Genomic DNA, 12,646 nt, shown 5'->3' on the forward strand with positions numbered 1-12,646 from the left:
TGAGCTGGATGGAATTATTGCTGAGCTCTTCTCTGTCTCTATCTTGCACATATTCTGACTGATGAAGAAATCTATTTATTGTAGCTTGAATGTCATTGGCCTACCCTTTCGTCTGACCCAGGAGTAAGCCCTCACATGGGCATCTGGTCTTCCTCAGAACACTCTGCAGGGACACAGCCTGGCAGATTATAAATTGTCTATTGGCATGCTGTCTGCTTGACAGAGTATCAGAGTCGGTTCTGGATACCTGCCTCGGTTGGCCACCAATTTTTGCTCTCACTGAGAGGTCAGGACGCTGTCAGTTTGCAAAGGTTTGAGGGAAAATTACCATCACCAAGCCCGGAAAGTTTAGCTGAATTTAATAGGGATTTACAGGTGTCTCCAAATGTGGCTTTTGTAGGACTTCTCCGGGCTCGATGCTCCCGTGCATGTTTTAGTCTGAATATAAATTTTGTTTATTTGGATGATACTGTTTGGAATATTATCTAAAATCATGATTTCAAAAATCAAAGGTCAAGCGGATTCCTCAGTAGTATTTTAAGTCTTCTAGCCTAAACATTATACAAGTTTTTTTTTTCTTTCAAGAATCTGAACTTGACAAATGCAGAGAAATCCCCACCACTGCAAAACTGAAGAAAAACATCAGTTCCTTGGCACATAAGCAACATCAGTTCCTTTCTGGCCTTGCAGGGTCAGACCTCTGGGCTCCAGGGAAGTGAAACTGTGAGTGGGAGAGTAACTGCTGTGCTGGCAGGCTGTGCATCCAGAATTAAGCAACCTTAGCATTTTCTGTTGTAGTGGAACCCACTAGGTATGTTTTAAAGTTATGTATATTTTATTTTCCTGCTCTGTGGATTAGGGTCACAAAGGATTAGGGTCACAAATGACTGTTTTCAGAGGTGAGTAGTCACCTAAAATCCTAGTTATCACCTTTTCATTTTGATTTACAGGAAGACTAATGGATATCATAGCAATGATTATTTTAAATGTTCTATTCCTTTTTGCCGTCATGACCAACAGTTTTTGTATTCATTTTCTCTTGCTCTGTAACCAATGAGCACAGTTAAGAGGTTAAAAACAACACTTATTTATTACGTGCATGATGGGACTGGGTTCTCTGCTCAGGTTTTCAGAGGCTGAAATCAACATGCCAGCCAACCTAAGTTCTCTTCCGGGGGCTCTGGGGAAGCATCTGCTTTCAAGTTCATTCCAGTTGTTGGCAGAATCCATTTCCTTGAGGACAGAGCTCCCCGTTTTCTTACTTACTGTTGGCTGAAGGTTGCTCTCAGATCCTTGTCCCATGGCCCCCTTTATCTTCAGAGCTGAGGAATATTTTAGTAGTGGAGAATATTTTCTCATATGGTATCCCTCTCATGCTTCAAATCTCTCTAATTCTGTCTCTGATCTCTAGACCCAGATTTAAGAAGCTCATGTGATGAGGTCATTCCCACCCAGATAATCTCCGTTTTTCAAAGCCAGCCGTGCCATGTAACAAAGCTAATGGCAAAGGCTCATCATATTCAGTCTTGGAGATTATACAGGATGTATTAGCCAGCGTGTAGGAATCTTGGAGGCCATTTCAAAATTTTGCCTATCATAATTTACAGCAATGTTCACAAAATATCACAGAAAAATTTAGTGGATACATCTTCAATGAATTCCTTCTAGGAAGGAAAAGGAGATGCTACATGTAGTCTTGTTTCTCAGAGGACCCTTTATTGATAGCTTCATCATGGATTTCCATGATAGGAAGATAGCATATTACTTCACTGAATAGTTCTGTGAGTTTATGATTGACAAAGGGTATTTAAAAATTTTTTTAATTGAAGTATAGTCAGTTTATAACATTATGTAAATTTCTGATGTACAGCATAATGTTTCAGTCATACACATACATACATATATTCCTTCTCATATTATTTTTCATTATAGGTTCCTACAAGATTTTGAATATAGTTCCCTGTGCTGTACAGTAGAAACTCGTTGTTTATTTTATATACAGTAGTTGGTGTCTGAAAATCTCAAACTCCCAATTTATCCTTTCCCACCCCCATTCTCCCCTAGTAAGCGTAAGTTTGTTTTCTATGTCTGTGAGTCTGTTTCTATTATGTAAGTATTTATGTCCTTTTTTCTTAGATTCCACATATGGGTGATATCATATGGTATTTTCTTTATCTTTCTATCTTACTTCACTTAGAATGATGATCTCCAGGGCCATCCATGTTGCTGCAAATGGCATTATTTCATTCTTTTTTATGGCTGAGTAGTATTCCATTGTATAAATATACCACAACTTCTTTATCCAGTCGTCTGTCAATGGACATATAGGTCGTTTTCATGTCTTGGCTATTGTAAATTTTGCTGTTATGCACATTGGGGTGCATGTATTGACAAAGGGTGTTTTTAACCTATTTTATTTTAAATCTACCTTGGAAGAGGTGATTCAACCTTCTGTAGCTCAAATATTCTATAGTATAAATAACAAATAATATCACTACAGGATAAGTTAATTTGCTACAATTCTGATAGAAGCTTATGTGGATTCTTGGTCTTCAGTAATACTACATCACCCATGTGGACTTCCTAATTTGGTTTTTCCACATCTGGAGTTTTGTGACTTATTCTTCTAAAGGGCTACACTTTGAAACATAAGAATACAACGGGATTTTCACCAATAGCAATTAAGCAAAGTCTAGGGATGTACCATCCAAGTATTAGAGAACTAAACATATGTTTCATTGTGTTAGGTATGTCAGTAGTTAAACACTCAACTTCAGTTTTTCCAAGGTTAATCAAGTTTGGAGGAAACCTATGTACATTTTATTACTTTTAATTTTGTATCATTTTAAAATAAATAAATATCTGGGAGACTCAGAAGTAAAAAAGAAAAAAAAAATCCGTCATGCCACACAAATGTATTTTAAAACACAGACTTTCACTTAGGGGTACCCAAACAAGATCGTCAGCCAAACCTACCAGTCAGGCATGTAATTTAATCTCTCTGAAGTTCCAGATTTCTGATTTTTGTAATTTAAGTACAGTAATGTTGCCCTTGAATGATAGTTAATTTATTCAAAAACATTTTTTTAAAAAAACCTACCAAATATCTGAACCCTACCTTCTGAGGGTATAGCTATGTATTATGACTATCTGAGAATATTAATATGTTTTATGAACAAAGATATAATCCTTTTCATAGAACTTATGGTCTAACAAGAAGGTGTTTGGATAAATGCAGTTAAGTGCTTATCCCATTGCCTACTATTGTGTGGCTCCGTAAAACACCTTAGTTCCTTTCTTCCTTACCTGTTCCCTGACTGATCTTACTGCTGTAAGATGTTTCATAACTGTGATTCTGGCAAACAAACCTCAGAGGCATCTTGTTGCTGGTGGACTATTATAGAATATAGCAGCATGATGAATTAAATGTCTCATTGAGGAAGTGAGCTGCTGTGATGAACTGAGTTTCCTGGTCATTCCTGCTGAAACTGTGACTTTCAGCAAGATGAGGTCGGTTTTCATTCCAGAGATCAAGTTGCAGCAGTTTTCATCATGAACATTACCCTGTTGTAGGAAAATTGGCAGCACTTGGTCAACAGATGTCAGAGTCTTTCTTGAAGGAAGGCTCTCACAGCTGGCAGGGTGACACGAGTGCTCCCGATGGTCAGGGAAAGGATGGTGATGGTGTGATTAATAAAAAGTATTTCAGTCATATTTTTGGGTTTACCAAATGGTCTGCAAACATTTTCTCTTTTGCTCCCTCTGCTACCACTGATGGAAAATAAGATCGCTTTCATTTCATCTAGATAGTTTTATGCTACTTTATGAGGAACATCAGTATCATTTTGTGAACTTGAAAGCCAAACCAGGGATGAAGCAGCTTGTATATTTGTAGCCTGCCGACAGAATGGAAGGGGCCGGGGCGGGGACTTAGTGTATGTGGGGACATTTGAGGTAAAGTATCCTAGAGTCGTCACTTTCTCTGGTCTTTGACTTTGACTGAATCTTTGGATACCATCTAACCATCCCAAAGTCTGTCCAGAAGTTGAAATTCGATCACTTCTTCTCTGAATGTTGTGAAGAAGTATGTTTATGAAATGCCATGCATCCTTTGAATGAAAAAGAATGATAATAATAAGACTCATTGATTGATATTTTTAAATAGTTTATTAGGATTACTGTGGCTTTGTGTCTCCCAAATATGATAATTATACTCCAGAGGAAAGTACCAGCCTCCATCTCGTCATCTTTCCACTCAAACAGACCTCAGTATTCAGTGACGAGGCCGCTTTAATCTCTGCCCACGAGAACACATTGAGAGGAACATCTGTCACAGGTTTTTTTATGATAAAATTTTTGCTATTGATACAAGAGAGTGATGGTGATTGATATTGCCCTCAGTGATTCCTGGGTAGCTTGTATGCAGCACGTAACTCCCAGAACAGTCTTTAGGCGCCCACAGTTTCCTCTGTGTCCCCTCCACTTAGAATTGACAGTTTGTAGACACAGAGCCACGCATCTTTCTGACACACAGGTGGTGCAGAGTGAGTCAGGTGCCTCTTAGGTTTCAGCTCCTCCCTGTTAAACAGAGCTTAGCAAACAGTAATTGAATGAGAAGGCACAGCACTCAGAGGAGCTGGAAGCAAGTACAATTTTATGAAAAGGATTATGTAGCAACACAAGGGCCAACTCTGCTGTAGTGTGTTTACCTCTCCCTTGGATTCCTCTTCAATCAGCAGAAGAGGCGGTTATCAGTTGCTGGCGTTGCAACTGGGCACATCCGTCCAGGGTCAAACATGCTGCAGTCTGCAAAGCCAGCCGCAGATTGCAGTCCTCTGCAGTCCAGCCAGACCAGCAGAGCTTGTGTCGTCGTGTGCCTTGTTAAAGCTGGAACACCAAATTGGGGACGTTCCCTTAACGGGGCATTTGAGAGCAAAAACAATGGACGCTTTTCCTGTTTCAGAACAGGCTGTTCTTCCCCTGATGCTACTTTAGGAACGCAGACCTGTGTTGAGCAACACAAAGCCAAAGTCGGTCCTCACAGCATCACTAAATCCAGTTTTCCATGATACTTAATCCGTGTAAGGACCCTGTAAGCTAGTTTAATTTTCTCCTGAAGTGCTGAATAAGCGGATAGCATCTTAGAGTTGCACATGAAATGGCTCCTTCAGTACTTTTAATGAATGCATGGAAATATTTAAGAAACAATTCCTCAATTAACAGCACCGCTGGTAGTTCAGTGTTTTGCCGTATTAACGAAAACTCCCTCTGTGATTTTGCAGCCACGACAGCCCAACCCTGACTGGCGTTACTCTGCCTCCCTGAGAGCAGGAATGCACAGGTATGTCTTTCCCTCCTCCTTTCACTCAGAAGTAACTGTACGTGTATGACTCAGATACTCTGTCTTCATAGGCCGGAAGCAGCTGTCAAAACTGAGAAGCTTAGATATTTTGCCAGGGGAATGCAATTATTTTCGTCTCCTGTGTCTTCCTTGAAACATTGTAAGTGGTCAGTGCCAAGTGCTTATCAAGTGCTGGCAAATAAGAGACTCCTGTAACATCACAGAGAAAGGCTGCTGTGTCTGTTCTCTCATTAAAATTCCTATAAGGAAGTCATTTCAACTTCTTTCATCCCTTCTCTACCTAGACCTTTTGTCCCTTCCTAAAAATTATAGTTAATACCGATGCTTTTGGACTTGAGTACATTGTATGATATATATCAGGGCAAAGGAGGGTATAGCTCAGTGGTAGAGGGCATGCTTAGCATGCACGAGGTCCTGGGTTCAATCCCCACTACCTCCATTAAAGAAAATTTCAGAAACAAACAAATAAATATATGTGCACATGTTGTCTACCTTGGCTTTCCATCACACACTGACTGTAATATCCTATTAACCACAATAATTGTTACTCTTGTTCGTGTTCACCCCTATTAGAGTCTCCTTATCTTCTCCATCTTGTTGCTATCTTATTGCCCTCAATGACATGGGCTGTTCAGAGGACAAGCCATATGAAGGGCCTTTATTGAATATCTGGAGACCAAATCTAGCTTATTTTTAAATTAACCTAGAGTAATGGCATTACTCTGAGATGCAGATTAAATATAATTTTGCTTCTTCTGCTTTGTCTCTTTGACAGTAATTGATTAACTACCATTATTGCCAGAGCTGATCTAGTATTCATGCCATGGGGCCAAATAAGATTAATTATTTGTGAGTGTCTTTGGGAGACCAAATGGAGAGGGCCAAGAAACTAATGATCACCAATGACCATCAAAATAATTTAGTTTTAGAGAAGAAATAAATTCCAGACTCCAGCCCCTCAAAATATCTGGGTGACTCTTGAGTAGATCTTCACCAAGCTGATATCGGTTTCTAAAGAGAGAGCTTACAAAGATTGTGTTGAGTTAATGAAAAGCTAGTTTTCATCCATTAAAATGCACTAAATTAAAGTGAATCAACATATTCTCAAGCATTACATTACAAATTGAGCAGAAATTGTTATAATGGGTGCTATTTCTGAACGAGAAGCAATCAGTGAAGACTGAAGATTGGTAGTTGGCTTGGTGAGACATCACACTGGAATCTGGTCATAATTTTAGGCCAGAGGGCACTCATGTAGATGCCAGAGTATGAGGTATCTGAAAGATGCTTTCTATTTGTTAGAAACCAGCTCAGCCTTTTGCCTGCATCTGAGCTATTGTGGTGGAGTCTTACAATAGGAGAAAACATGGTTTAGAATACCAACTCTTACTCTCCCAGCTGAACTAGTGCTTTACATGAAAAGTATCAATGCTGTAAGATGCACCCTCAAAACTACATTAAAATAAAATTCTAAAACATATCATTTCCTCATTCCATTTTCAAGTGGGAAAAAAAAAGCCAAATGCGCTTCTATTCAGATTTCAATTAAGATGTTATGAGAGTCAAGTAAGATAAGAAATGAAATAAAAATTGAAACTAAATGTAATTTATTCCTCACAGCATAATACACTGGACATATGGTAACGTTGTGAACTTAATTAATACTCATCTTTTCCACACGGGTGCTTGGCTTCTTGACCTTTCCAGCCTCAGACATCCTGTTACCTGTTCCTTTGAAAATTCTGCTTTGAGCTGAGCTGGTTCCCAGGGTAGTTACATCTTCAGAACAAATCTCATTGAACCCACACAATTTGCTGGTAGGATCCAGGAACACTTGGAGGATATTAATATTTGGAAAAAAGAGAAGATTCTAGGGTGTAGATAATGGGAAGGATAGGCACAGAGCAGAGCTTAATGAGTGAATTTCTAGTAGGTATGTTGTTTGAAGTCAAAGAGTAAGAGAAGATTGAACTCAGAGATGACCTTCCTCCAACAATATTTCAGATTTGCCTGCTCTGTCGCACCTGCTCTGGCCCCTTCAGGCAGTAGTACTAGTTTCTAGTAGAAACTAGAACCAATGTCTAGTTTCAAAGAGTCCTTTTATTTTGGTGAGGGTTTTCGTGGATCCTCTTTTCTCTTAGGGTCCTATTTGTCCCTTTCTTCATTCATTCATCCAGCAAAGATTTGAGGGTCTAGTATGAGCTAGCGTTAGACATACACAAATGAATATGATGTCCTCTCTGCCCTTGAGCAGTTTATGTTCTATCTCTACTTGCCTCTAAGGATCTCCCGGTTCACGTCTCACTCCCTGCAGTATTTCATGCTGAATTAATCTCTTCTGAACTGGGATCCATGAGTGATGGTGACAAACTTCCTCTGGTCCCAGAATATCTAGGGTGGTTCATCTCGGAGGAAAAGAGTAAAGAAAGAGTAAAGCAGAAAATAAAGTGAAGAATTAATCAGGCCAAACTGGAACAATATTACAGTTATCAGCAAGTAATGTTCGTATTTTCCTCTTTCACATAGAGGACCCAGAGATAAGAGAGCCAGCCAAAGAGGCTTGGGGCTTTAGAGACCAAGCTCTCCTCATCTGCTTCAGCATTAAGATGTTAAAATGGCATTAGCCCTCTGATGGGCTTCCTGTTAGATGTAGTGAGCACCACATGGCAGTAATGAAAGCCAAAATTGCTGTAAAGCTAAAACGTGTATCACCTGAATGGTATAGCGGGCGGGCAGTCGGCAGTGCTTTTGCAGTTTATGCAAGGTGACTGCTCAGCGGAAATTGCTTCAGTTCAAGCATGAGTAGAAAGTGTTAGCTGCAGCCCTGCCTCCCGGGATGTAAGCACTTCCTGAGGGTGGGAGGAGAGCTGGAAAGGCATGTGTGGTCTCACCGTTACTTGGGTCTGTGTGTTTACTCAGCTCTGTGCACCTGGAGGAGGCTGGCATTCTACGGGCTGGTCCAGGAGGGCCTGATCAGCAGTGGCCAACAGTATCCAGTGCGACACCAGGTAAAGCCCCACGGTCTCTCCCTTCTTGCTTGGGTTCTGGAAAGCCATCGAATGACCCAATTTTGTAAGACCAGAAATGTTAATGGCTCTCTTTTTATTCTTTGTTCTTTTCCCTACATGTGTGCCTTCCTTGTATAAGTGATTATTTTGATTTCTACTTAATGTACTTCAAAAGTTGAAAACAGATAACATAAAGGTGCATGTATGTGTGTGAGTGTGTGTGTGTGTGTGTGCATGTGTAAAGTTCTTTTCTAAAATAACTGGGTGCCTTTTAAATGCTTAGGCTCTCCGAGCTATACAGAGAGGATCTGGTGGCCTCAGAGATGACACTGTTAGCAAAGATCTTTTGGTTAAAGACGATGGAAATCCACTCAAAATTGTAAGCAAAAGGGAGATAGATAGATAGATAGGTAGATAGATAGATAGATAGAATGGAGTTTCTCAGGGAAGTGGAAAATTACCAGAACCAGGCACCACTCTCTTTGACTTCACGTCAAAGTCAGACCTCCTTCTTCCCTGACATCTCCATCATTCTGCAGACTGACTTTCACTGCCTTGACATGCACGTTGCCAAATGTGACCACCTCACAGTTTCTTAGTTCAGAGGACCACTGGGAACTGATTCCTAATCCAGAATTTCAGGAAAAGAGAATCTGCCAGGTTGAATCAAGAACCCGATGGCTGGGTGAGCGTAGAAAAATTGCTTAAACTTCCGTTTCCTTCTTTTCCTTATTCTTGCTCAGTCACTAAAGCAGTGTCGTGTAGTACAAATACGACTTTGGAGGTGCATCCCTGTGGCAGTTTTCAGAAAGGAAGGATTACAGAGACTGCAAATGTTGTCTACCATGATCCTCTATTAATAGAACATCATCATGATGATAATAGTTACTAATTATTGAGCCATAATATACCCAGACATCGTGCTGTGCGTGATCTCATTTATTCTTCATGACAACCTTGCGAGGAATTTATTATATCTATTTTACAAATGAGAAACTGGAGACACAGAGAGGTTAAGAAATATACCCAATTTCACATAGTTTGTAAGTGGTAGAGAAGGATTCAAACCCAGTGTGTCTAGCTCCCAATCCAAGTGTATCTAGCTCTTATATTCATAGCATGGCTGGCTTGCAAGAATCCACCCAAATTCAGATGCATACATACATATGTACATAACAGATTACATAAGTGTGTATGTAAAAAGTTCTTTCCCAAAATAATCCAGTGCCTTTCAAATGATTAGGCTATGCAAGTAACATGTGCAGCTAAGGGCCCATTTTTGCTGGCAGCTCTAAGGGTTTTCGTTGATTCTAATCAGCCAGCATTTGCTATTTATGAATGTTGTATAAATCAACCAAAAGTCACATTTGTCAAAAAAACAAATGCACAAGTTAAAGCAATTCATTAGAGAGCTAATATTGCCAGATGGCAAGGGGAAGAACATAAAATAGTTCATTGACAACTCTGCAACCCCAGCGCCAGTGACGGAGTGAAGAAGTGATGGAGGAGGAGGTGGTTTTAGATTAGACTGCCAGGTGTTGCAGAATGGGGCTGAGAACTACTCAACCCAAGCAGCCACACGAGATCCCGCCCTGCTCTCCCGCCTCCATTTCAGGGTTTTTCTTGTTCTCAGAGAGGCTTTGTAGGTCAGGCTGCTGAGCTCAGAACTAACTTTGAATACATTCTCCCCATCACTGATGATACTGGTTGGTGTGTTTTCCTAGGCAAATGGGAAACAGGAACTGTCTACTGATGATTTTATCTGCATCTGGCCCAGGTCTCTCCTTCAGGGTCCAAAGAATGTTAGGAACCCATCTTATTGACAGAAAATAGGGAAGGAGGCACCTTTGCTTCCCCTCCCTGCTGTCCTAAGCCCTCTTGTGTAATCCCTTCCGGCCAGGGCCGTGCCTGGCTGCTGACTCCTGAGTCACAGTTTTCATGGGCTGAGCTGGACAGAGCTTACACCTTCCAGTTAGTCCGAGGGCGACCTGACCATACTTTTCAGCATACCTCTGCACAGGGAGGTGACGTTAAAGAGATGCACCTCTGCCTCCTGCTCTGTTAGGTTTTAGGACTCAAAATCCATTCTGCACTGTTTGGAGTGAATGCGGCACAAAGATTAAGGTTATGGTTTGGGGATGGATCTGAATCGAATTCCAACTCCAAACTTAACTTGCTGAATGCGCATAAGCAAATTGCTTAAATTCCTGTTTTCTTAATTAACCCATCTATACATTGGATATAATAATAACACCTATCTCATTGAGTTGCCATGACAACTGGAGAAGAAGGAAAGAGCTGAACATATATAGTATCAATAAATGTCTAATCTTACTCCTTTTTTGCTGGGATATTTTTGTTTCATGCAGTCTCTGTTGTGGCCTTAGCTGATAGCATGGTGGCCAGAATTCAGTAGTTCTCATTTCTAAGCCCAGATACAGATCTTCCAAGATTGTCTGGATCATCCTGACATCTGTACAGTCCAGTCACCGCCCTAGCCACCCTCCTGGAGCTAGAATGAGGAGATTTATTAGTTCTGCCTGAGAAAAAAGGAACATGCTGCAGAAAACTTGGCTGTTTGCAGTCCCAAGGAGAGCCCGCCTTCCCCTAATTTTGTTGCCCTTAGTGCTTCCTGACGAAGGTGCTGTTGCTTCCAAGAGGCTTCGTCTGGGTGCCTGAGTCTCCTCACACTTGTGTCTGAGGCCTTCTCAGGAGCCAGCACCTTTTCACACCAACACCAGCAGCAGCCACGGACAGAGAGAGAGTAGGGGAGCCTGCGGTGACCAGTCCTCCATCACACGTGTGCTCTGCAGTTGTTTTCCCTCCTCTGATGAATTATTTTGTGTTGTCTCTCAACTGTCCATTTATCTTCACAGTCCACAGAAGCGGAGGCTGAGATGCTGCAGTCTGAAGGGATCAGCGGGGGCATCACCAGGTGATGTTTCCTGCAGGATAAACAAGTCAGGCATTAACTCTGTTAATCCTCATTACTGGCCCCCTTCTCCAGCCTCGCTTCTGTGTGAGCAGGCCTGGACCACAGGCTTCTTATGTCCTGAGCATCTCCCCGTGGGACTAAGCAGGGAAGGAAAAGGAGCAGACGGGCAGAGTGGCCGCCTCTTCTTCGCAGGGACGTGTGGGCTCGGGGGGAGGGGCTTTAAAGAGCCAGGCATTCACGCTTACAGCTCTGTAACATTCTCAGTGTGCAGGCTCTGAAGAGGCTTCAATGAGTGCCCCCTTGTGACAGTTCCTAGAGGAAATCCCTAGAGGTTATAAAAAGACTGTCCCAGCCTTGAGAGAGCTAGTCAGCCTTGGGGCGCCCGGCTGCTTTGCTGTCTCCTACTGGTTCTTCCAGGCTCCTCTTCCCATGTTTCGTGGGCTCTCATGACTTACCTAAGGCAACAGTCAGTTCACTTTTGGAGTGGCAGATGTTCACTGTTTTCAAAAGAGCTCAGGGAATTCCAAACCCCACAGCACTGCCAAAGATAACATTATAGCTTGGCAAGCAACCCCCCAGGGGACCTGGGGCTGAACAGTGAAAGGTTAATGAGGTAAGTGAGGCCACGAGGGCAAGGAGGCTTAGTTAGAGAACCTTCATGTAGAGTGACAAGACAGCCGTTCTGGTAGGACAGTTCCCAGAGCTGCAACTGACAGCACCCACTGAATCAAAAATCTCAGGCTGGGGCCCAGGCATCTGTGCTTTAATGAGCCCTCCAAGTGATCCCAGTGAACCCTAAAGGTTAAGGGGTGGTACAGAGTTGAGAGTAAATATTCGTGAGGTTTCTGAGATCTTTGGAGACTCAGGCACCAGGAGTAAGCATTTTGGAAGCAACTCCACCTTCATCATGAAGCGCTAAGGGCAACAGAATCAGTGAATTACCTTTGCCAGGAAGGCATCTGTTTATCATTCTTGCAAGAAGCAGGAAGCCTCCCCCCCCCCCCCCCGCCACCGCCCCCCGTATCAGAGAGATAATCACTAAGAGCTCAGACTCTGGGTCAGAGGAACCCTCATTTGAATTCTGGCTCTGCCACTCAGCAGCTGTATGTCCCTGGGGCCATGACTTAACTTTTCTGAGTCCCAGTTTCCTTCCCTGTAAAATGGAGATAATAGTAGTGTCTACCTTGTGGGGTTGTTGCGAGGATTAAATGAGATGATACACACATCTTACAGAGCCTGAAGAACAATATCTAGTAAATGGTAGCTATTTTTATGATTTTTCAAAGTAGGAGTCTATCCTTCAACGTGAGAATTTAGGTCTGAGTTTTTCTGAGTAGTCTC

General features: G+C 41.9%; 1 protein-coding gene across 6 annotated transcripts in view; it reads left to right on the forward strand.

Annotated features, from left to right (window-relative positions):
- Window positions 1-12,646, forward strand: part of LOC105061745 (protocadherin alpha-C2) — a 161,458-nt gene that overhangs the window by 127,646 nt on the left and 21,166 nt on the right. For all 6 annotated transcript variants that reach the window (XM_074360811.1, XM_074360812.1, XM_074360810.1 and 3 more), the window contains exons 2-3: window positions 5,283-5,341; window positions 8,282-8,370. In XM_074360811.1, coding sequence (XP_074216912.1) covers window positions 5,283-5,341; window positions 8,282-8,370 — 148 coding nt within the window. The remainder of the gene's footprint in view (window positions 1-5,282; window positions 5,342-8,281; window positions 8,371-12,646) is intronic.

Source organism: Camelus bactrianus, chromosome 3, assembly GCF_048773025.1.
Source record: "Camelus bactrianus isolate YW-2024 breed Bactrian camel chromosome 3, ASM4877302v1, whole genome shotgun sequence".
Classification (NCBI taxonomy): Eukaryota; Metazoa; Chordata; class Mammalia; order Artiodactyla; family Camelidae; genus Camelus; species Camelus bactrianus.